At 40.9% G+C, this 24,567-nt stretch overlaps 1 protein-coding gene across 5 annotated transcripts in view; it reads right to left on the bottom strand.

The window, feature by feature from the left end:
* The window catches only part of NPNT (nephronectin), a 79,614-nt gene that overhangs the window by 5,564 nt on the left and 49,483 nt on the right, over nucleotides 1-24,567 (bottom strand). For 4 of the 5 annotated variants that reach the window (XM_026499125.4, XM_026499127.4, XM_026499126.4 and 1 more), the window contains 2 exons: nucleotides 6,944-7,030; nucleotides 6,324-6,422 (listed from right to left, as the gene is read on the bottom strand). In XM_026499125.4, coding sequence (XP_026354910.2) covers nucleotides 6,324-6,422; nucleotides 6,944-7,030 — 186 coding nt within the window. Of the gene's footprint in view, nucleotides 1-1,931; nucleotides 2,270-6,323; nucleotides 6,423-6,943; nucleotides 7,031-24,567 lie in introns of those variants that run through there. The other variant, XM_026499130.4, reaches the window with a different exon arrangement.

The raw sequence follows: 24,567 nt of genomic DNA, 5'->3' as shown, positions 1-24,567 counted from the left end.
CTCTCTACGGGGGCACCGTTAGCCCTGCTAACAAGTCTCTGAAGGGAACATGAGTTCGGCTTGTTTTGTGGCTGCAGAAGCTAATCCCTGGAGCAGTGAAGGCACCCAAGGTATCGCCCTGCCAGTGAGGCCCAGGGTAATGGTTTGAGCTCAGACCTGCCTGACCCGCTGTGCGGCCCTGGCTGCCCCCAGACTGGAATCACTGGTTTATGGGTTTCTGTCCCCCAGGAGACAGTGAACTCGGTGATGTCAGAACCAACCTTTCCTCCAAACCACCCCACTTTATATCCTAGCATATGTAGGGCTTTGGTGTCATTTGTTGAATAAATGACATTCTAAGAACATAGCAAAAAAACCCTGCAGGGCAATAGGTCTTTGAGGCATGTACTCAACTCACTGAAAACACACATAATTTTGTATCCTCCTCCCCACCCTGGGCCCCATCGAATTAATCCAAACAACATTTTGGGCCAAAACATTTAGATGGGGCTTAAATGTCTCCCCATAAGTCAGCCTTGAATCATCACAGGTATTTGGGTTAAGACTAAGATACAAGGTTATTACAGTTAACCTGAAAGTTTGAAGAAAACAAGGATTACCTTAAGACCCTGTGGAATGTACACTAATATCTCTATGCCAGACACGGCCTGCAAACAACCTAACAGACCAAGACACCCCAAAAAGAGCCAAAGCATCTTTTGTACAGGTGTTTGAAACTAAAATGTAAACATGATAAATGAGGCCATAGCTGCTCCTTCTCTGTGGAGCGGCTCTGTGGGCACCAGGGTTCTGTTTTACCAGAAAGAATTCTTTCCCTTTTTAATAAAAGGAATGTGACAAAGGTGGAGTAGTAGCTAAGGGAAAAACTGATCTAGCACCCCAAACAAGTTACCTCCTAAATGTTGTAACTGCTGATTCCAAAACACTAGTTTAAATATAAAATTATTATTTTCATGGTTTCTGTTTAAAGCGTCACAAATATCCAAAGTTTGTTTTTGTTTTGTTTTTGTAGCTTTTATTATTGACCCCAAAAAAATCCCCAAAAACTGGCCAGAGAGTTTGGTGATAAAATTTAAATGTACTTATTTTAACTCTGTCCCAGTTTGTGCCTTTCAATTTACAAAGAGAACAACATAATGTCCATTACTTCACCTGTTAACTGTGTGGTCATAAAGATGAGGGGGGTAATGCAGTGATTTTTTTGTTATATTTTTGGCCTAGCTGAGAACCAGCCCAGGTAGAACTAAGATCATTATGGTTTGCTGGTATATCCCTCTCAAATGCAAAGAGCTTAATTTTTTTGTTTTTTTAAAGAGAAGTAATACAGTAATGCCCACTGCAGGAAAGAAGAGATAAATAGAAAAGCATAAAGAAAATTTAAATATACCATCATCCCAAAAGCCAGAGATAATTACTAACATTTTAACTTCTGAACCTCTCCTATGTAAATACATGAACACTAAGGCACGTGAATATGAACTTGCTTTTTTCATTAACTATATCAGCCATTTTCCTATGTCAACAAATACATTTTTCATAGTTCCAAATATACCATTAATAATTTAGCCAATTTCTTATTGAAGTTTCCAAATTTTCACTTTTTATTTTTCTTTTGTAATTTCAAGTTTTTATTTAAATTCAAGGTAGTTAGCATATAGTGTAGTATTAGTTTCAGGAGTAGAGTTTAGTGATTCATCACTTACATATAACACCCAGTGCTCATCACAAGTGCCCTCCAAATGTCCACTTTAAGATAAAAGTACCATAAAACAGTAAGACAAGCAAAAAAAAAAAAAATTGCAAAACATGAAAAGGACTAAGTTCCCTTTTTATATAAAGAACTTTACAAATCAATAATAAAACACAAAATAAAGGGCATCATAGAAAAAGATTATGAAAAGATGGTCAACTTTTCACAGTAAGAGAAAAACCAAATTAAAAGGAGATGCCTTTTCACCTATAAGATTGTCAAGGATAAAAAAAAATAGTTTAATAAGATCTATAGGGGGTGGTTCTTCAATATTACTGGTGGGAGCATAAGTTGCCGCAGCTTTTATAAAGGGCAACTGAGAAAACTAGCAAACTTCAAAATGCAAACCCCCCTTGACCGAGCAATTCCACGTCTAGGAATTTATCCTACAGATCCGTTCGAGCGCCTGTGACACGGTACATGTGCACGGCTACCGGCTGCCGCCGTGTGCTGCTGACACGTGCCTCAGTGTCTGGCTGCTTCAGTACAGGGCGGGGCATCTGAGAAGGAGTAAGAGCCCTGAAGAAGAAGAAGGGTGTTCTGGAGGGACCGAGACAGGACAATACCCAACAACAATGGCTAACACGATGTTAACGGTAACTGTGGGCCCGGCACTACTTTAAACGCTTTACGTACATTTAATAGACACTATTACCTCCATTTCGGTAACCTGCTCAAGGTCAAAGCTAGTGCGTGGTGGCACTAGGTTTCAGCCCGAGACTTCTGGCTTCAAAGACCACGTGTGTGTAAACTCTTATGAGATACAATCTTTAAGTGACAAAAGCAAGGTAGAGAGTGGGGACCGTTGTGTAGAAAAATACATCTCTGGAAAGATAACCAAGAAACTGGTTGCATCTGGGGAGGGTGACTGGGAGCCAGGGCTGGGGGCAGAAGCTTTTATTTTCACTGTTGGTTTATTTTTCCATTGATGTGCATTTCAAAATACTGTTTACTGCTGCACTAGACATACCTGCATGGACAAGCTGGCTTGCTTGCTATATATTTTCAAGTCAATACCTTGTAGCTATCAGTAGCAGACACAGCACTGAGTCCGCTTCCTTTAACCCTGATCCCCAAGAGACCAGGGTTTCAGGAAAAGGGCCCCAGGGGTCCAGCCTTGACATTTACAGAAGGGTGTGTCTTCAGGGCGTCACCACATCTGTCAATAGCACAATCTTCTATCCCTTAGAGGCACGTATTAATTTCACTCTCACAATTAAGTTCAACAATGGGATAAAACCTAATGAGCACGAGGAAGAGCAGCTAGCAAATGAATGTCCTTGGCAGCTGTTTCTCAAAGTTGTAAGTTTGAGGGTTTTCTTAGAGATCTTAGCATGAGAATATCCACAAATCTGGATGTTGCATAAGATATGCACATTAAAAATCAGAATTGTGGAAATCCAACATATGTCCCTTTACAAATGGTATAGTCTAGATAGAAAAAAAGTCAGCTTGGTAATTAAATTGGTGATACTATTCTCTGGTCTGAGCACATAATATACACACACTCACATCCCTGAACTTCCTAGAAGAATAGGCATTTTTTCATAATAAGCCTTATTAGTATTTTTCCATCAGTATCTGGTTAGAATTCCCCAACATATTCTACAAAGCTCCTCTGTATTTCCAGCCTGATGTATGCCATGCCCTCCTACCCCGTTTTCCCCTCTGCCATCCTTTGGTCCTCCCATCTGGTTCCCAAGCTAGAGCCCAGCTGCTCAGCAATCTCTTTGGGAAGACCTGGGGGCATTCCATTCTGAGTCAGAGGCTCTCAGAGGTTGTGGAGCAGATTTTGTAATCCAACACTTATCCAGTGCTCAAAACAACATCTTGCTACATTTCACCCAAATGCCTCCACCAATGGAGAGCTCCCCATTGTCCTCCTGTTCTCTTTTTAGATAGCTCTGACGGTTGGCAAGTTCTGAGAGTGAACCAAAATTGATCTCCCTGCAGCTTTTACCTACTGATCTGACTTCTCATCCCCTTGTGGTTCCAGAATAACTGATTTTTTTCAAATTTGAAAAGCAGTCTTGCTCCATTATTTCTTCTCCAAGCTGAACATTTTGGTTTCTTCACTTGTTTTCCCACAGGCTTTGAGATATCTTTCCATCTAGGTCGTGTTCTTAGACGTGACCTACAATTATCTCTATTCTTCTCAGACTAGAAAGAACCCACCGAAGTGGATTTGCCATTCTAGAAAAAAAATATCCTATTTCTATGGAAATGACCCAACCTTTAGGCAGTAATGACATGGGTTTCACTCATACTGATTTAATAATTATTCCCTAACACGCAAAAGTCTTCCACCCCTCTTATTTAACTTCCCCTTGCTTCCTAGCTATTAGCAGAAGGGAAGAGGGGAAGGGACAAAAGCAGAGAAAGAACGGCCCCCCTCCAGGGGCCAGAGACAATCGTCAAGAACTACCCAGTCACACCAACAGCTGCCACTGCAATTTGCTCTATGCTATCATCGCCAAATGACTGCTTCAAATTTTGTCTACCATTCTACTTTCCAACCCTCTTTCTAGCCGAGGGCAAGTGGAATTTGAGTCACCACAAATTTAAACATTTACATATGTAATGAATAATAAAAAGTGTTAAATACAAAACTGGTTCTAAAATAGAGTATGTAAATTGTAAAAATCAAGAATTTTACATGGATTTTCTACATCGGATGCCTCTATGGAAGTATAATGAATTCCTCTGAGTTTAGCATGAATACCTCTCACTAGCGTACCTTACTTGAAAGAGTTATTCATCAGGACCATGAACAACGTTCACCATTCTATCCTCTGTGACTGTCAAAGATGCTTCGTTCTGCAGCACACGGCCTCAGGTCAGTGGTCAGGCAAATCTACAGGCCTGAGATCTGCTAAGCAGATTGTGTGGTCTCCCCCCTACGGTAGGTAGCGTGCGCTAAGTACAGGGAGGCCTGGATAGGAAGTCCACGTTTCAGTTTTGTGGCCTGGGAAATGTATACGACCTCTGGGCCACAGTATCTCCTTCGTGAAACCTAAGCACTATTGCCTGCGTCACAGGGTAGGTGAGAGGATCAAACTGAACCCATGGGATGGATGACGAATGAGTCAGGACCACCGCAGATATTAAAGAAATGGTTTCTCTCTCATCCACACATATCTGTGACATTGATAATCATGTCCTGCTCAGAGTTAACCTTAAATGAGAGGCACCTCACTGTGTGTATGGGGGGGGGGCACTAAAATTTATTTAATAGCTAAGGGAAATCTAAAAACCCATTTGAATTTTTTGAATATTCATATTTTTAAAAGCTTACCTCAAATTTTCATTTTTTTAAAGATTTCAGAGAAAGAGAGCGTGCGTGTGTGTGAATGGGGGAAGGGGCAGAAGGGGGGAGGGAGACAAGCAGACTCCCCTCTGAGTGGGGCTCGATCCCAGGACCCTGAGACCATAAATGAGCCAAAATCCAGTCAGACACTTGACTGAGCCACCCAGGTGCCCTCAAATTTTCAGTTTTAAAAATTTCTTCTATTTCCGCCTTAGGGGGATCTGATGAATATATTTTTGGGCTAATTTTTTAAAGTAACTTTGTGCCCACAGTGTGCAACGAGGATTAATACCATAGGTATCTCCAAGGAGCATGTTAGAAATACAACAAAATCTACATTTTAACAAGGCCCCTAGCTGATCTGTATGCACACTGAAGTTTAAGAACTGGATTAACAGAACATATCTTCTCTCAAATTAACTTGTAGGTGTTTTGTGCTCTATCTATATACCTGAGACGCTATTCAACAGCAAGACTTTTAAAACAAAAACTTTCATTCTTAAGTCTAGAACCAGGAGTATAAAGGGAAGAAAAGAAATTTAACTCCTCACCCTCCTATTAAGTTGGCCCCACCCATGAAAGATTTAATTACTGAGGGGAGGAAAAAACCCAACAATATGTAAGTAACTTTGCTTCCTGAAACAAGATGACAAAACATCTTGTAAGCACGGAAACTTTATATCAATAGGAAGCATGCAATTTAAAAGTCTGTTAATTTTCCAAGGAACTATGTCTAAATCTACCTCTAATAACATTCTCTTGTGGAATAAATGGTGGTAATTTACAACTAATTTCTCTAGCATCTAAATTAGATTGAATTTTTTTCCAGAGAAATATTCACAACTTCACAGAAACTTCCAGTGTCTGTTTCTACTGTGTGTCACATCTTTTTTAAAAAAAAAGGACAAAATTGAGAAAACTGGGGATGATCAACAGGGCTGCTGTACTGCTATATTCTTTCTTTCATTCTTGGGAATGGGGCACTACAAATAACTTGAAAATTGAATGTTAGAATGAGTCTAAAGGTTTTACTTACCAAGCTCTTTGAGAGAAACTAGCTGGCCTTTTAATGAGCTACTTGTCTTCCCATAATATAATTCTAGTTTACTGCTGACTAGTTCACGTAAAGAAATGAAATATGAAATGTTGGACGAGATCTTCCTTTACTGAATAAAGACGGTAAACAGAGATATGTTACAGTATTCTTGAGTGATAGAACTAGGGTCCCCAGGTAAGAGCAAACTGATAGAGATTAACTGGTTTTACCTGTTGGATCTCTCACTGGTTCCCAATGCAAGTCACTGTCTTTTTCCCTGATCCATCCACAAAGCCCGTGGTCAAAATTACAACTGTGTATCAGAACACCTGCAAGAAAACGACCAGAAAGATAAGTAGACCACAATGGCACAGTCCGAAAAAACAAATTTGTGAGCCAGCGTTCTAGATCTGCACAAGTGTGCTCTTCTAGCCACACTTCACTATCCGACCAGAACTTCTCTCCGTGAGATCAAAGGAGGATCACATGAATCCTTTCATCGAACAATCGTGCCTGTGTGTTCAGCTGTAAAAATAGAACACGAGAATGTTGCCAAATTATGACCTCGTTACATCATCACCTAGAAAACAGGATTTCCTCTTCACAGTTTTAGTGCTCCTTTAATATTTTTTTAAAAAAGATGATGATATGTAATTATTTTCACTCAACACCTGTGTAACTACCGAGGAAACCAAGTTGTGTAAAACAACAAAACAAAACAAAAAACCCAAAACAAAAACAACACTTTTCCCAAATGTAACGAAACAATCTACAATTTAGAAGTCGTTTTCAGGAAACGGAAGGAAACACGACAAGGTCATTATCACGTACTAAAAATGTAAGTGTTTACCTGGGTCATCCTTTGCTTCATCATCTGCACTGACTCCCCTTTCAATTTCAAATATTTCAAACAAGTCGTTCGCAGGCTGCCGTGGAACTACAGGAGAGAGAGGTTTGATTTGGTTTTGGTGAGAGATTGAAAAAGACACATGCCTTAACCAGGGCATAGTGGGAGAAGACCTAGGCACTTCACTCATCTGGAAGAATCCAAAATATTTCATTACACATCAATGTAGATTCATGACGTTTGTTCTATAGGGACTTATAATATTTATCGGAGGACAATTTTTAAAAATGTTTCCCAAAACTTTCTAAAATTCAACATAAAAAGACACTAAGAAGTCTTTGCCTGGAAAATAACATTTTAAAAAGAGCTACCAATTTCTAGCAAAATATTCACCCTTCAAATTCTAGAATTTCTTTCTATGAAAGATACATTATGATCTCTAAATGAAGGCAGTTTTAACAGAAAATGTCTGCAAGTGCCGCGAATGGTTTGACTCTAACCACAGCATCAGCTCCCCTCCAGTGAGGGCCGCCCACTGCAGCACCGCACCTACAGCTCCTACCCCAATAGCTTCCCTGGCCCTTCAATCCCAAATCCAGGCTCCCTGGCGCAGCATTCACAACCCGGCCCCCAAACACACAAATACTGTCCGAACTATGCTATTCGTTTTCATATCTCTGCTCCCATCCCCAGTCTGGGATCCTCTAATTCCTACTAATTAACTTGCCAAACTTCCCTCTCATCCAAGACCCAATGTGAATATCATGCCTGGCTGAAAACTTTCACGCCCCAGCTGAATTAAATCCTTCCCCCTTGTACTCTCCACAGGCTCGTGTGAACACCTCCCTATTACACCCTTCCACAGCAAAGTGCAGTTATTCACATACATGGGTGTGTCTCTCTGCTAGTTTCTGAGGGTCCTGGAGGGCATCAACCATGCCTTATTCATGTGGCATTTCCCGGGCTCGACCTGGTGACAGGCTCTCAATGAGCGTTTACCGCATGAATGTGAATATCTTACCAGAAACTCGTATTTCGTCAACCTTTTCCTCAAATGAACCAACTGGGACAGAGCTTAAGAATCCACTTTTTTAAAAAATGGAGTCATTTAAAGCTTTAGTTATTCAATGTATATCTGCCCCCAAATGCCAAGCACCATGGCGGGCCAAGGAGACAGCTCAAAGGGTGAACAAGACCCACAGGGACCTGACCCTCCGGGAGCTTGCCTAGAGAGGCAAACATTAAACCACACTAAACATAAAACCACACTACAATTCTAAGCGTTGATGAGGGCAGCAAAGGAAGCACCCAGAGGATGTCCTGAAGGCTAACTGGCTTGGAGGGCGGAGAGTATGTGGGAATGTCAGTGAACGCGAATTCCTGGCCAAAGACCAGGGCTACTCCCTTTTCTTTGCCAGAACTTCATTAACTGTATTTTTATAAGGCAGGGAGTAAAAGATGTCAAATGCCAAGGAACAGATATCAGTCAGAGGGTTCTTTTTCAACACTATTCCTATTATTTTTAAAAAGATTTTTTTTAATTATCAATCTCATAATATTTGCACTGATTTTTTTTTTTTTAGCTCACTGCTTTTTAAGTTTTTCCCTTTTTGTTTCAAAAGTCCAAACAGTGAAGAGACCCATCCCCTCCCTGCACATACACTCACATACACCCAGCCTGAAAGGGATGGGAGAAGAGAAGCTGGTCAATAGACAAGCTCCAGGGACACACCATCATCACAGGTGCCCTGGGGTGAGGGAACTGGCTACCTTCTGTACACCCAAATGACTCATGGCAATGACATCCATTTATAGCTTTCCTTTAGGACTCTAAGAGGAAGACTGCCTCTTATTTACTAGAAATATTATAAAGTTGTAGGTAAACATGCTTCATTTCTCATGATATAAAGTTAAAAAAAATTCTATAGAACTTGGGGCGCCTGGGTGGCACAGCGGTTAAGCATCTGCCTTTGGCTCAGGGCGTGATCCCGGCGTTATGGGATCGAGCCCCACATCGGGCTCCTCCACTATGAGCCTGCTTCTTCCTCTCCCACTCCCCCTGCTTGTGTTCCCTCTCTCGCTGGCTGTTTCTCTCTCTCTGTCAAATAAATAAATAAAATCTTTTAAAAAATTCTATAGAACAATCATTTTTTGTTCTGTCATAACTTATACAAATTATCTCTGGAACAGCTCAAATCTTCTACGCCCATGTGATGGTGCTACATTATGTCAGTTTGTCAGCCCCCTTTTTTCTAGCCGAAGGACTGTTAAATGGTAAACAGAGTCTTGGTGTAGAGGGGAGGATTGTACAAAGGTTTTCTGGCACAATGGGCCTGGTTGTTGTTGCTGTTCTCAGAAGCACCCTTATTACAGCTGATCTTACCACTGTAACACATATATTACAACACGGGGATAACTTCCAGTCACTGATACAACACTTGTCATAGGAAGCTTGCAAGTAGCTGTCTTAGAAACACCCATGTTATAAGTGAACTCATCACTTCATTCTTTCTAGAATGGATGTCGCCTGCATTCAGTGCAGTTTCCACCTACACAACACTGTTCCCTATGGTGCTTGCAGGATGTGTTCTTAGAAACCTCTGTGCTACAAATGTACTTAAACACTTCCTGCTTATTTAGCGGGTATCACTTCCATCACTGATATAACACTGTGCGAACACAGCTTGCAAATTTCCTTCTTAGAAACATCCTATTAGAAGTGTTCTTAAACTATTCATTGCATGCATTATATAATGAGGGTGTCTTCTGCTCACAACAATATAGTGGTCATAAAAGGGAGATCAAGGGGGAACCTCTCTAAGGAAGCACCATTTAGACCAAGAAGGAAAGAATGTCGAAACTTCCAGCAAAAAGCAAAGTGTTGGGAGGGGGGAAAGACGGAGTGCTTCGGACAGCAATTACAAAGAAGGTGCTCGGAATATTTAGCGAAAGGCATTCCCGGTGCCTGTGGGAAGGATGCTGAGAAATGGGGAAAATGATGTGGGATGAGGTTGAAGAGACAGGAAGGGAGGAGATCACATACTTGGAAAACAGCAACTCAAAGAAGTAGTCATCCAACAATTTGCAAAGTGCCAGATGTTTCCTTAATAGTTCTTGGAAACCAAGTGCCTAAAATACTAACTTCAGCAACAGTTGGTCAAGCACACCTTCACTACAGTTCATTGGGAAACATTCCAAGGCATTTAGAAACCTGACGTGCTCAGCAGCTCTTAGTTCTTATGATTCTGTGTACTCTACTCTGAAACTCTGCCAAATTGCTCAACTATTTCTCCTTTCTCACACATCCTGCTATGGACTGCTAAGAGAGTTTCACTGAAGTGTCAAGAGAAGGTTCACCACCCCGCTCCCTGGCATATTTTACAGTTTATGTGAAAATACTAAGTGAAATAAATAGTGGGAAAAAGTCATTCAGGCAGTATAATCTCAACCATGTACAAGAAAAACAAGCAAAAAAAGAACAGACTAGAAACAAGAGTGACAAAAACAACACCCCCTCCCACGCATACACAGTCAATTAACTTACAACAAAGAAGCCAAGAAAATGCGATGGGGAAGGGATAGTCTCTTCAAGAAATGCTGTTGGGAAAACTGGACCACTATCTCAGACAATACACAAAAATGAGCTCAAAAAGGATTAAAGACTTGAATGTAAAATCTAAAACCATAAAACACCTAGAAGAAAATATAGTCAGTAATAAGCTCCTTCACATTGGTCTTGACAGTGATTTTTTTGGATCTAATTCCAAAAGCAAGGTCAACAAATGCAAAAATAAACAAGTAGGACAATATCAAACTAAAAACCTTCTGCACAGCAAAGAAAACCATAACCAAAATGAAAAGGCCAGCCACTAAATAGAAAATATCTGCCATCATGTCTGATAAGAGGTTATTACCCAAAATATATAAAGAACTCCTACAATTCAACAGCAAAAAAAATCCAATTAAAAAATGAACAGAACATTTTTCCAAAGAAGACATACAGAGGCCAATAGGTACATGAAAAGGTGCCCCGTATCACCAATCATCAGGGAAATGGAAATCAAAACCCTGATAAGGTATCATCCCACACCTGTTAGGACACCTGCAATCAAAAAGGCAAATAACAAGTGTTGGCAAGGATGTGGAGAAAAGGGAACCCTGGTGCACTGTTAATGGGAATGCAGACTGGTGCAGCCTCTCTGGAAAACAGTATGGAGGTTCCTTGAAAAAATTAAAACTAGAATCACCACATGATCCAGCAATTCCATTTCTGGGTATTTATCTGAAGAAAATAAAAAGACTAATTCAAAAAGATATAAGCACCCTCGTCTTCATTGCAGCATTATTCCCAACAGCCAAGATCTGGAAACAACCGAAGTGTCCACAGACGAATGGATAAAGAAGAGGTGGTATGTATGTGCATAGAGGAATATTACTCAGCTATAAAAACGAAGGAAATCTCGCCACTTGTGACAACACGGAAGGACCCTGAAGGCGTGGTAAGTGAGACGAGTCAGAGTGAAATACCACAAGATCTGGCTCACATGTGGAATCTTAAAAACAGAAACAAGCTGGTAGATACAGAGAACAGACTGGTGGTTGCCAGAGGCAGAGGGTGAAGAGTGGGCAAATGGGGCTCAAAAGTTACAAACTTCGGGTTATAAATAAGTTATAGGGGTACGATGTACAGCATGGTGACTATAACTAGTAATACTGCATTGCATAAAGTTGCTAAAAGGATAAATCTTTCAAATTTCTCATCACAAGAAAAGATTTTGTAACAAAGCATGATGGGTGTTAACTGGAGTTATTGTGGTTATTATTTCAACATGCATACAAATATTAAATCATTGTGTGTATACCTGAAACGAATATAAGGTAGTAGTAGGTCAATTATACCTCAGTTAAAAAAAAGAAATACACCAATATTGCTACTGAGGGTTGTCTGAGTATTGGAGAGGAAAGCGATGTTTTCCCATTTGTTTGGTTTGCTTTGCCTTTCGTAATACTGTAATATATCACAACCGACTGAGCCACTCAGGCCCCTCAAAGAGAACTGTGAATACAGTCTTGGTACCTGTTATTAAATGTGAGGCTATGAAATTTAAATATATAAGTGAACTTGAACATAATCTTTGATTCCAGGGAACTATTTTAATCAATGTAGAAAATGTTAATGAAAATAAATGGCTAGTAGGGACACCTGGGTGGCTCAGTCAGTCAAGCGTCTGCCTTTGGCTCAGGTCATGATCCCAGGGTCCTGGGATCGAGTCCCACCATCAGGCTCCTTGCTCCATGGGGACCCTGCTTCTCCCTCTGCCGGCTGCTCCCCCTGCTTGTGCTCTCTCTCTGACAAATAAAATCTTTTATAAATAATAATAAATTAAATGACTAGTCTTGCCTAAAAATAGAAGCATAACCAGGATAACACTTGTACATGATTTTTCTAATTATTTTCCCTGCTTTGTATTTTAGCTAACAGTCACTTTAAATATGCAATATACCTATTTTATAAAAACAAACACATATCTGATACTGTGTAATAACTCGACCACTAATTCTTAGAATGGTATAATTTTAGAGATTAAAACCAGGATAGGAGAAATGCTAACAATACAATTCCTCTACTGTCTGTCCATCCATTCTGCCTCTATTCTATCCACTTTTTAATGCAGTCAGTCAACAAACAGAATCCACAGGGTACAAGGCACTGGGCTAAAAACTTGTGAAGCAATGTGCATACTCTTGCCTTCAGGAGGTCTAATTTCTAGAAGTGAAGACAGATCTCTAACAATTTCCCCAGGTAATGAATGCTTTAAAGACAAGGAGGCTGTGAGCGTGGGGGTGGGGCCTGGGGGCTGGCTAAGCTAGGCGGCGGAGGACAGATGCGGGATCTCTGAGAGGTGATGCTCACACCCAGCTGCAGCCAGTGCTCACTACTGTGAGCGAGTGCCCTAGGGAATGGAAGGCTGTGGAACTCAAACATCTTCTAGCTCTAGAGCTCACAGGTGGGAAGACAGGGTGCAGGAGGAAGGGCACCAAGTGAAGCTAGGAACAGATGCGGGCAGGTTAAAGCCCTGTAGAGATTCTGGGTTTTATTCTGGTAGAAGCTGGAAGCCTTTGCAAGATTTCATGTCAGGTGCAACGTTCTGGCTGTAGTGTGGAGAATGGGGGCGGGGGAGTCGAGGTCAGAGAGCGATTATGATCAAAACTAACAAACTAAAGACTGTTCATATGGTTTTTTTGTTGTTGTTGTTTTTTAAGATTTTATTTAGTTGACAGAGAGAGACAGCCAGCGAGAGAGGGAACACAAGCAGAGGGAGTGGGAGAGGAAGAAGCAGGCTCATAGCAGAGGAGCCTGATGTGGGGCTCGATCCCATAACGCCGGGATCACGCCCTGAGCTGAAGGCAGACGCTTAACGACTGTGCCACCCAGGCGCCCCGACTGTTCATATGTTTTCTTTAAAAGATTCATTTCCTAAATTTTCTTCCTTCCATTGGCCAATGTTTTACCCACCAAAACATATCACTTGCCCCATGCTGCTTACGGCCTTCCACATGCACTAAACTAAGGGAAGGTGCAGACCCTGAAGCATGCAGACAGCTGGGTAAAAACGGGGTTGGACTGTGCTTAGGGACCTGGTACTCTCTTCTGGTGGCTGGAGGGCCCTGGAGCCCGTGAGAAGAATCGGCCACATGAATAAGCAGGAAATCCCTTTAAAAAGATGCTTTGGCCCAGCATTTTCTATTAAATACATTTTCCCCAGGAACATAATATATAGCTTGTGTTCATAAATGCGGTTTCCCAAATAGTCAACTATACTCTTACCCAAAAAACATTAGGAGTAAGCACAGGGAAGTAAACATAAATATTATCTTACGCGCCCCCCACTGCCAGACTTCTTCCTAAGAGTTAATTGTAGCAAAATGTAAGCACTATCTACTCAAGGGAGCTTCGCAAATTCTGTTTCTGTTTGAGGGTGGCTACCATGAGTTACCCAGGCCAGTTCTGGCATTTGTTGTGAGACTAAAAGATTAGAGGTAACACTGTCTTAAACTGTTTCTGTGGTTAGGACTTGGTTCAGTGGAAGAGAATGGTGCATATGTAACTCTCCTAATATTCTGAAGGGTCTTTCTGGAAACAAAACCTAGGGGATTCTGAGAGACTACAGAGTGGGGATGAATGACAGGGGTTCTATGAGCCAGTCTCCTGCCCCTCTCTCCCCACCCCCGGCCCTCTCTTTCCATCTCCAGATGAAGAGCATACGCATTATAGCTTTAAATGACCAGAGAGAAGCAAATAAAAGTCTTGGAAAGGCGTTTCTGAAATTTCCTTAACCACATTAGAGAAAATTCTTAGCCATATACTGATTACTAGCAAAGAGAAAAGGGTTTCTGGGCTCCACAGAAATAAGCCCTAGTCTGCCAAAGCTTTCATCCCATAGGAAGAATCTAAAATGTTCAAACAACAGCACTTTGGGCTGAGAGTAAAGAGCAGAGCTGGAAAAAATTAAATCTCTGGTGAAAGGTGGAACATATATACCCTTCCAGTACTCAATACGGAGCCCAATTTACATGGCTCACCCATTTCTCCTTTAATAAAGTTTCAGAACAGCTCAAAGCACTGCCTGGGCGAATCCCAGGAGAACAGAACATCTAAAAGATGGTTCTTTTTTTAAGTATGACCATAAGGGTGAGAATACAACTTTTCCAGAGCAAAAGAACACCTGACAGGTTCTGTTCCTTTTCCCTCTTCTAAAGCCAGAGGAAACCATAAAGGGTAGCCCTGTCAGGAGCACTCCAGAGCAGGTGGTGAGCAGACGACCTGCTCTCCTGATCTCAGCCACTGCTCGGACTGAGCGCGGTATGAAGGCGGGGGGGGGGGGGGGGGGGGGGGGGGGGGGGGGGGGGGGGCTACGCACCTGCTGCACGGGACACGTGTCAATGCCCTCAGGCCAAAGAAATCACTTTGAAGGAAAAACAGCTTTTATTTTGGGTATTTATCGGCCACATCCTGTAACATGTTTCCCACCTAGATAGACTCCTCTCTCAAAAGGCTGTTGTCACCATTTGCACAGCAAAGAAGTTGAGGGGATCCTGTCTCTCTTTTAACATCACAACTGTTCACCTAGTTACTATGAACACCTAAATGAAACAGGACATTCCAGTTATTTGGTTAAAAGTAAAGGACACGTGAAGTAGATAGTGTTCCATTTGTATTTTCTCTGCTCACCCAGTAGCTCACACTAGCAAATCGATTTGGTTCAAAAGGATCTGGTTAGTTGAAAATATTAAAATACAATGAACCATAATAAAAAGCATCATAAAAATATAGACTCGGAACTGAACACAAAATGGGCTGTATTTTTATGAGTTAAGTAGGAGATGGTATCATTACTATGTAACTGAATTCAACAACAGCAACGGAAGTAGTAATGGCTACCGTGTATTAAGTCCTTATTGTAAAAGCCCACAACAACTCAGTGAGGTAGATACTATTATTAACCGCACTTACAGATGAGGAAACGAAGGCATAGGAAGATTCTGTAACAGGCCCCAAATCACAGAGTGGCTACGGGCACGATACTTTTCCTTACAACACTACAGACAAATGTGCATACAACTTAAAGCGTTTTTGATTTCTGACTTTGGTCACATTCACCAAGAATTCAATTTGTGCCTTCCGGAGAGAACTATTTTTTTTCCTTACCAGCTACCATCAAATCAAATTAAATATAAATCAAAAATCTTGAAAACTTTCAGAATTCACAGCGCCAGATCCTGACCTGTAAGCAGTGACAACTCACTCCTTCAAAACACTAGCAGAAATGTAATCTCCAGGGAGATGTCGGGCATCTTCTCAGGGTCCCTCTAGGCCTTGCGGTTGACCAGAAAGCAAACTAGTTTGAAGACCTTTTCACCCCTCAGCAGAAACAATCTTTTTACTCATTAGCACACAGCATCAGAAGAGAGATCCTGTTTTCATGACGAAGAATGATGTGATCACAGCAGCCAGAGACTGTAAAATCCACAGAAGGAAGACGAGAGAAGGAAACCGTACCCAGCACAAGCAGACCAGCAGTCATTAAAATGGAGAGCTCTCTTTTTACTGCCTGATACCTGGAATTTCAACACATTCTCAGGATCTAGAATAACAAAGCGACCGGGAGTCTGGTTCTCTGATAAGGCCACTCCCAAGAGCACCTGATACACATTCCTTTGTATTCTCTCATCTTTATTCAGCAACACTTTCCTTCCTACGTGACCCACATGCTCCATGGCACATTTTAGGCACAATTGCTACACCTGAAACGTCCCACGTCCGGCTGGCTCTGTCTGCAGTCAAGACCCTACTCTGCTGGCCGGAGCTGCCGTTAGGGCTTCGGGAGCCCCGCTGCTCAGTGCGGTCAGCAGATCAACAGCGTTACCTGTGAGCTCGTTAGAAATGCAAAATCTCAGGTCCTATCCTAGACCCACTGAATCGGAATTTTCACTTTAACAAAGTTCCATGTGAGTGCTATACACGGAAGACAGAGAAGTACTTCCTTAGAAGGTCTGACTTAGTAAATGTGTGGTAGGGATTAGGAATCTACATCCCAAATAAGTATCCTGGGTTATTCTGGTTCAAATGGGCTTCTGACAACAGTTTGAAAAAAACCTGCTTCCTAGTCCAAGTGGTATTCTATTCCCTGCAGTAATCTGAGCTTCCTAGCTAAAACTAGACATATCTGACACACCAACTGTAAAGACAATTTTGAAAAGTTAAAAATAGAAGTTAATAAAATCTTTAATGCATTTTTAAAAGCCAGCATATTCTAAATAAAATAAATAGATTGAGAATCAGAATTCTGTGGGGTACTTTTTCAAATCACACAGCTCACTCTTTTCCTGGGAAAGTGGGATTCTACGAGCACTGACGCCTCCCCTACGGAATCACTCCTAGAATAAATCACAGTGACCAACAGCAGTGGGAGTGGGGAGAGTAAACGTCACCGAGCGAGGACAACAACAGGACAAGGAAGATCACCCCAAATATCACACACTGGTAGATGCACAGTTATTAATCTGCTCTTTTTCCTTCCAAACTTTTACATTCATCCAGACGTATGTAGACATGTATTTTGTGTTGGGGTCAAATGATATATACAGTTCTGTATCTTCTTTTCACTTACCCTTTTTTATAATATCAGTATTTTCCCAAGGCATTAAATATTTTTCAAAAAACACTGCTGCATCATACTTCATTGGATTGCTAGACTAGAAACGCAATCCCCTAAGCTCCTTTACTCCAGGTTCTACATGAAGTGCTGCTTATTTTCTTTGCTTCGGGATAGCTCCTACCGGCTCTGCTGCCAGATTTTTGTCTTTGGTGCTCGGTCTCCAACTTGTTAGCAATTCCCTGCAGCCTATCTCTGGTGTCCAAACAGGCGTGCCACGAATTCAATCCGCTTTTCTTGCTCTAAGTCTTTCTGCTTTCCCTGACCACTCCCTCCACCAGGCTCTTCCAGAGTCCAAGATCAACCCACTGGTCTCAGACACCATGATGAGAGCTGATGCGCAGTAATTTGTCCAAAGTCACGTAACTCACAGAGGTGAGGATCCAAACTGGATCTTCTGGTTCAGTGTTTTCTCTCCTCAGCAGAGTTAAAAACGCCTCAGTTTCACATGCCTCAACCTTGTTTTCATATTTCCTTGTGATGCCTTTTCACTATTTCCCTACATCATGCTCAAAATTTAGAGATATATTAGAGTTTTCTAGAGAATGTTTGTTTTCAATGACTATGCTAAACTGTATCGGGATAAGAGAAAGACCATAATCTGAAATAACTTTCGTCATTTGGGGACAAACTATTAGAATCAACATGTTAAAATTTGGCTAGTTCAAGTATTTGAAGAATAACTTAGATTGAGAAAAAGTTGATTCTAACATAACATTTTATTTCATTCTATTCAATAAATATTTTTGAATGCATACTATGTACCAGCCATTGTGTGACTGTTTCAGGGAAGAACATCTGGGAATTAATGGCTGCCCACAATTAATGGATGCCCACAATTAATGGGTGCCCAGAATATAATATACTTGGCAACAGAGGGAAATGATATAGATTAGAAAAACATGTTTAAAGAAATTCCGCTTATACTCAATATTGGGTCAGATGTGACTGTTACATATCTTTGGACCCCATCATTTGAGACAGATTTGAAAAATGAATGATGTTCAAAGGGCAACCCAAAAAGATTGCTAAGTGGGTTGAAAAACAGTCTTTCTTTCTTTGAAAAACAGTCTTTCTAAGAAAAGGTTTATGAAACAAATTACTGAGCCCAAACAAGAGACAGTTGAGTAATTTCCAGAGAGTGTTCTTTGACTACATGGAGTGTAGGGTCTGGAGACACTGACCAGCTGTGTCCATCAGCCACAATCACCTGACGACGCTGCACTGGTGAAACTATAATTTCAAGAACTTAGATCAAATATGAGAAAGACTATCCTTACAGTAATATGGGTTATCGTAAAGGACTTTAGTCACCCATAGAGATTTGGGATATAGCTGGGATGATTTCTTTAAAACCCTGTAAGGACATCACACTTGGGTAATTAATTGATGTTGGTTTAGATGAAAATTTTTAGGCCCCAAATTAAAATGAGAAAAGGCTGTATTATCATTACATCTGGATCGCTTATTTGAAGTTTAATTTTTTGTTTGTTTGTTTTGAACCCCTTTCATTTGTAGCAGTAAAAGGACGAAAATTCCAGCTTCAATGATATTTTGTTTACACCTACAAGAAATGTTTTAAGGGGCTGTTTCTTCAATCTTTTTCATATTAAAAAACGTGCATACCTTCATATAGGCAAACTTTCAAATAATAAAAGTATAATGGAAAAAATATTTGGGCCAGTCTCAGAAGCTAGGAAATACATATTCTGAGACATTACATCTACACTGACGTCATTTGCCTTCTTATTATCATCACATTTTCAGATTTAATAATCCACTGAATAGAACACCAATCTCTAAAAAGAAAGGAGGAGGGGTGTAAGAAAGAGAGGCGAAAATGGTGGAAGCACCACAGTAAAAAAATAAGGAACAATCAGAATAGTTTTTAATTCTTAAATACAGATTAAATGTGTCATTATAGCAAACTAGCTTTTGTATGGAAAATTCGATTACATGATGATAATTATTTTAAAATGCTATGAGTGATCTATTCATTCCTTTGTTGCACAAATAATGTGCAAGGGCCAATTACGACATGCCAGGCATTATTCTAGGTTCCTGAGACACACCAATGAACAAAACAAAGATCCCTGTCCTCAAAAAATTTGTATTCTAGTAGGGAGATCCACCAACAGACACAATAAGTAAGTAAATAATACAGTACATTAGAAGGTGATAAATTGTATTCAAAAGAGAAAAGCAGGAGCAAGGTGTGCTGGTGTTGGTTGGCAGGGATCACGGTGTTGCACACGGGTGTCAGGGCAGTCTCCCTGGTGAGCTGACATTTGTGCAAAGAAGTGAGAGTGAGCCAAGCTGAGAGCTGGGGGAAGAGTGTCCCAGGGAGAGGGAACGGTTGGAGCAGAAGTCCTAATACAGGAGAAGTCTGAGGATCCTGAGGAGGCTGGGGAGGAGTCAATGAGGGCAGAGTGTAAGGAGATGAGATCCCGTAGGACTCCGTGAGACACCGGGAGGGGTTACCTTCCCCTGGAGCCAAGCGCCTGCTGACGCACAGCTTTCCACACTGACATCTCCTTTCTGTTCTAAAAGACCCCTCTAGTCCCTGGGGTGAGAGGGGACCGTGGAAGGGCCAGCGTGGAGGCAGGGAGACCTGCCAAGGGCTCCTGTGGTGCAGGTCCACGGTTCCGCACTCAGAATGCTGGAATCTGAAAGCTATTTCTGTCACTCAGCCAAATTAGGGTAAATATCCTATCTTTCACTGTAGAAACATGCATCTGTTTCCGTATACATATGTATCTTATCACTTTTCTAAACTCTGAAAATTCTGTATTCCACAGCTCATCTGGATAAAGGAATCTGGACCTGTGCTCCCCGGGAAGCAGGGCTTGGGTCGGGGAGGCAGCACCGGAGATGGCGACAGGCACTCCTGCTTGAGACAGAATTGGAAGGTAAGGCTAACAGCATTTCCATACAGATTGAATGTGGGTATAAAAGGAATAATTTACGAGGACTCGGAGTTCTTTCTTTGGCCTTAGCAACTGGTAGGACAGAGGTGCCGTCTCCTGGGGTGGGAAAGGCTGTGGGCAGAATGTGTTTGGGCCGACAATCAGAAACAATTAGACTTGCGGAGTCTGACACACATACTTCCATCTAACTGGAAAGGTCAAACAGGCAGGTGGATATCCAAGTCTAGCATTTGGGGAGAAGTCTGGGTTAGAGATGTATTTGTGTTATCATTTTCTCCCTTGATGTCCTTTTCCTTGATTTCCTTGATTTCCTTTCCTTGATTTCCTAAAATATCTTCAGTCCTCCTCGGGGGGACAATACATAACTACACACATACACACACATTATAAAGAAAAGCTCTGTTTCACAACCTCTCCTGCTACACAAACATGTATTTTTCAATGTAAAGAAAATCCAACTGAAGTATAGGGCTGTCCGGAGACTTCCCGGCAGTGGCCGTCACTAACATCACCTGAACATCCATGAAATGAGGAGAGCCAAATTCTAGTCTCAGACCCGTGGAGAATAAGGATGGCTTAAGAAATTATTTTGCCAGAAGCGATGAAAATAGTGTTGAAATAAATTAGTGCTAAGTTTCCTTTCTGCTTTCACAGTGAATAAACACTAGTTGGTTGTCCTGATTCAGCAGCTATGAAAAACAGTTTGGTGGTTTCTCAAAAAGTTAAGTATATGATTACCTTATAACCCAGCAATTCTATTCCTAGGTATATACCTCGGAGGATTGCAAACAGGTACTCAAAACAAATACATGTGCACACAAGTTCAAAGCAGCACTAGTCACACGAGCTAAAAGGGAGAAACAGTCTAAATGTCCATCAACAGATGATGGATAAACAAATTGTGGCGTATACAGACAATGGGGTGTGATTCGGCCATAAAAATTAATGAATGCTGCACATGTACAACATGGATGAACCTTGAAAACATGCTAAGTGAAAGAAGTCAGACACAAAAGGCTACATATTATATGATTCCATTCATATGAAATATCCAGAATAAGTAAATCCATAAAGATAAAAAGTGGATTGGTGATTTCCGGGGGGCTAGAAGGAAGGAGGAATGGGGAGCAAATGTTTAAAGGACACAAGGTTTCCTTTTGGGGTGATTAATTTCATTAATTAATTACAGATTTGTAGTTAATTATTTTCCAGATTAATCGTATACATTACTTGTTAAGATTATACTTAGAGGTTGGTGTGTGTGTGTGTGTAGGTTGTTTCTAACACAAATGGATTTTTTCCCATTATATACTCTAATTTATTATTTTTGGTATAAAAAGACTATTCATTAAAACAATTTCAATCCTTTAAAAAAAAAAAAAAACTTAGAACCCTCCCCTTATTCAGAAAACAAGCTATAATCACAAGACAGTAATTTAAGAAGTGTCAAATGCCCTTGTCCACACTAACGTTCACCAGTGCTGTAGCTGGAGATGAACAGGAGTGGAATCGGACTGGGGCAGTAGAGTCCAGAGGCAGGACTGCGCTCTGTGGCACGAGGCCACCTTGGCATCCGATCAAGGGAATTCTTTCCCAGGGCATGTCTTTAAGATCACACTCTCTTAGAACGAGTGCTCTCAAACATCGTCAAAACTCCACGTTTCCCCAATCTTATCCTCCTGAATTCTACTGGTGAACTTTCATGTTACTTTTAATTCATATGTGTGTTGATGGAGTTGATGTAGGGAGGAATAATGGAGAGAAAGACATACTTTTTTTTTTTTTTACAGAGAGACTGAATGCCAGCGAGTGGGGAGTGGCAGAGGGAGAGGGAGAGAGAATCCCAAGCAGACTCCACACCCAGCGTGGAGCCTGACCCGGGGCTCCATTTCACGACACTGAGATCATGACCTGAGCCAAAATCCGGAGCTGGACGCTGAACCAACTGAGCCACCCAGACACCCCAAGAAAGATACACTTTTTAAAAAGAGAAAATATTAAAAGACTCAGATGTTGATATCTATGTTACACTGTTTTTATATTAAATTGCCAAGTTTTTATGATCCTATCTTAAGGCAACAGAAGAATATAAGCAGTATCCTTACTTCAGCACCCATGAATAAACATCCCACTGTATGATCACAAAGAGATGAAAACAAAACATAGCAGAGGAGTAAGAAGACATTGCAGAGACAGAGAACAAAGGAAAGGAAGGGAGGGCAGGAGAAAGGCAAAGAGAAGAAAGCTTACAAAAATATCATTTTCAAATAAAACATGGGCATGTAAAACACATTACTGGATCTACCATTAGATTCCTCTAAAAATTACATTTATTGCCTAAAACATACACAATTACAACTATATCAGAATTAGAGCATTTCAATCTCTCTTTAAATGGACAAGGACCTAGAAGCGAAATTTGAGAGTTACATATAAGCAAAAAGAAGCATTTTCTCTTTTAAAAAATCACAAATGTCGGTGTTCTTTTCTTATGGTTAAAAAAAATTTTTTTTTGCTCAAGTGTTCTAAGGGGGCAAAATCTGGTTCCGTCGGGGAGGAGTGGGAGCAGGGGAAGTGGGGACAGGAGGAGGGAATGCAGAAGGTGGCTAGCAGTAAGCACGGTGACACGTGACAGATAAATACAGGGAGTGTTTGCAAGTTGTAAAATTATACATTTTGGTCTAGTAATAAGGGAACAACCTCTTCCTCCTTCAAAACTTGCTGCTTTACCTCTAACCTCTATCTCTGTGGGTGATGCCATCCTTTACCACACACCCACTGAAAACCTGGGAGTATCTGATCTGATCTAGCTCCAATCCTCTACAGCCAACCCCCAGGGCACAGCGAGCACAAGGGACAGCTGTCTGGGTTTCTCCTCAACCCTCCAGTTTACAGGCAGGTTACTGCATATGTGCGAACGGCTTCCTACCTCTGTGCCTTTGGTGTGCTGTCCCTGAACTACAGTACCTGCCTTTCCTCTTGCTCTGTGCCCCGCCCACCCCATACTTCCTGCCCAGAGACTGATTAGGTCTCTAGTCTCTCCCGTTAACACGGTATCCCAGTTATCTTCTGGGCACCATCGTACCCACCAGATTATACCTTATCTGCTTTATCTTTGTAAATCCAATGCCTAATACAGGGCCTGAAATTCTAAAACATACTCAAAAGTGTTTACTGATTAAATGAACAATTAGATTAAAAGTTAAATGGGATGTGATATAGTTAGGTTCCCCATCTCTGAGAGTTTTTGAATAAATCTAAATATGTTACGAGAATTTTCACACTGGACAGGAAATGAGATCTACCATATGACTTTGTGATATTCCTTCCATTTCTACATACATTGTAATCTGTCCAGTTGACTGCCTTTTATACAGTTATTTATAATATTTAACAATAAAGACATTTGACTTGTACTTTGTACAGCTAATTCTTTTTATGTTACATTCATATTCAAGGCATGACCTATGATTGCAATGTCATCGTAAAGAGCTTATTAAAAACGTGCCAATGCAAAAGGCCCTGAGTAGCCAAAATAATCCTGGGAAAGAACAAAGCAAGAAGCATCATGCTTCCTGATTTCAAGCTATACTGTAAAGCTATAGTCATCAAAACGGTATGGTATTGGCATAAAAACAGATTCACAGACCAATGGAACAAAATCAATAGTGCAATGGTCAACTAATCAATGATCAACTGATATTTGACATGGCAGCCAAGAATACTCAATGGAGAAAAGACAGTCTTTTCAATAAATGGTTCTGGAATAACTGGATATTCACATGCGAAAGAATGAAAGTAGACCCTTATCTTATATAACATAAACATATTAACTCAAATTTGATTAAAGACTTGACCACAGGACCTGAAACCATGAAACTCCTAGAAGAAAATATAGGAAAAAACTCCTTGACATGGGACTTGGCAATGAATTTTTGGATAATACACGTAAAGCACAAGCAATAAAATAAAAACAAGTGGGACTGCAACAAACCAGAAATCTTCTGCATGGCAAAAGAAACCATCAACCAAATGAAAAGACAACCTATGGAATGGAGAAAAATATTTGAAAACAATATATCTGATATGGGGCTAATATCTAAAATACACAGGGAACTCCCTACAACTCAATAGCAAAAAACCCAACTAATCTGATTAAAAATGGGCAGAGGACCTGAATAGACATCTTTCTAAAGTGGACACACAGATGGGCAACAGACACATGAAAAGAGGCTCAACATCACTAATTATTAGGGAAATAAAGCCACAGTGAGATACCACTTCGTGCCTGTTAGAATGGCCATTATCAAAAAGACAAGAGATAACAAATGCTGGCAAGGAGGTGGTGAAAAGAGAACCCTGGTGCACTGTTGGGGGGAACATGAATTAGTGCAGCCACCATGGAAAACAGTATGGAGGTTCCCCCTAAAATTAAAACTAGAATTGCCACGTGATCCAGCAATTCCACTTATGGGTATTTATC

This window comes from Ursus arctos, unplaced genomic scaffold (genome assembly GCF_023065955.2).
Source record: "Ursus arctos isolate Adak ecotype North America unplaced genomic scaffold, UrsArc2.0 scaffold_11, whole genome shotgun sequence".
Taxonomy (NCBI): domain Eukaryota; kingdom Metazoa; phylum Chordata; class Mammalia; order Carnivora; family Ursidae; genus Ursus; species Ursus arctos.
The sequence above is the reverse complement of the archived record's forward strand: the minus strand, read 5'-3'. Positions and strand labels throughout refer to the sequence as shown.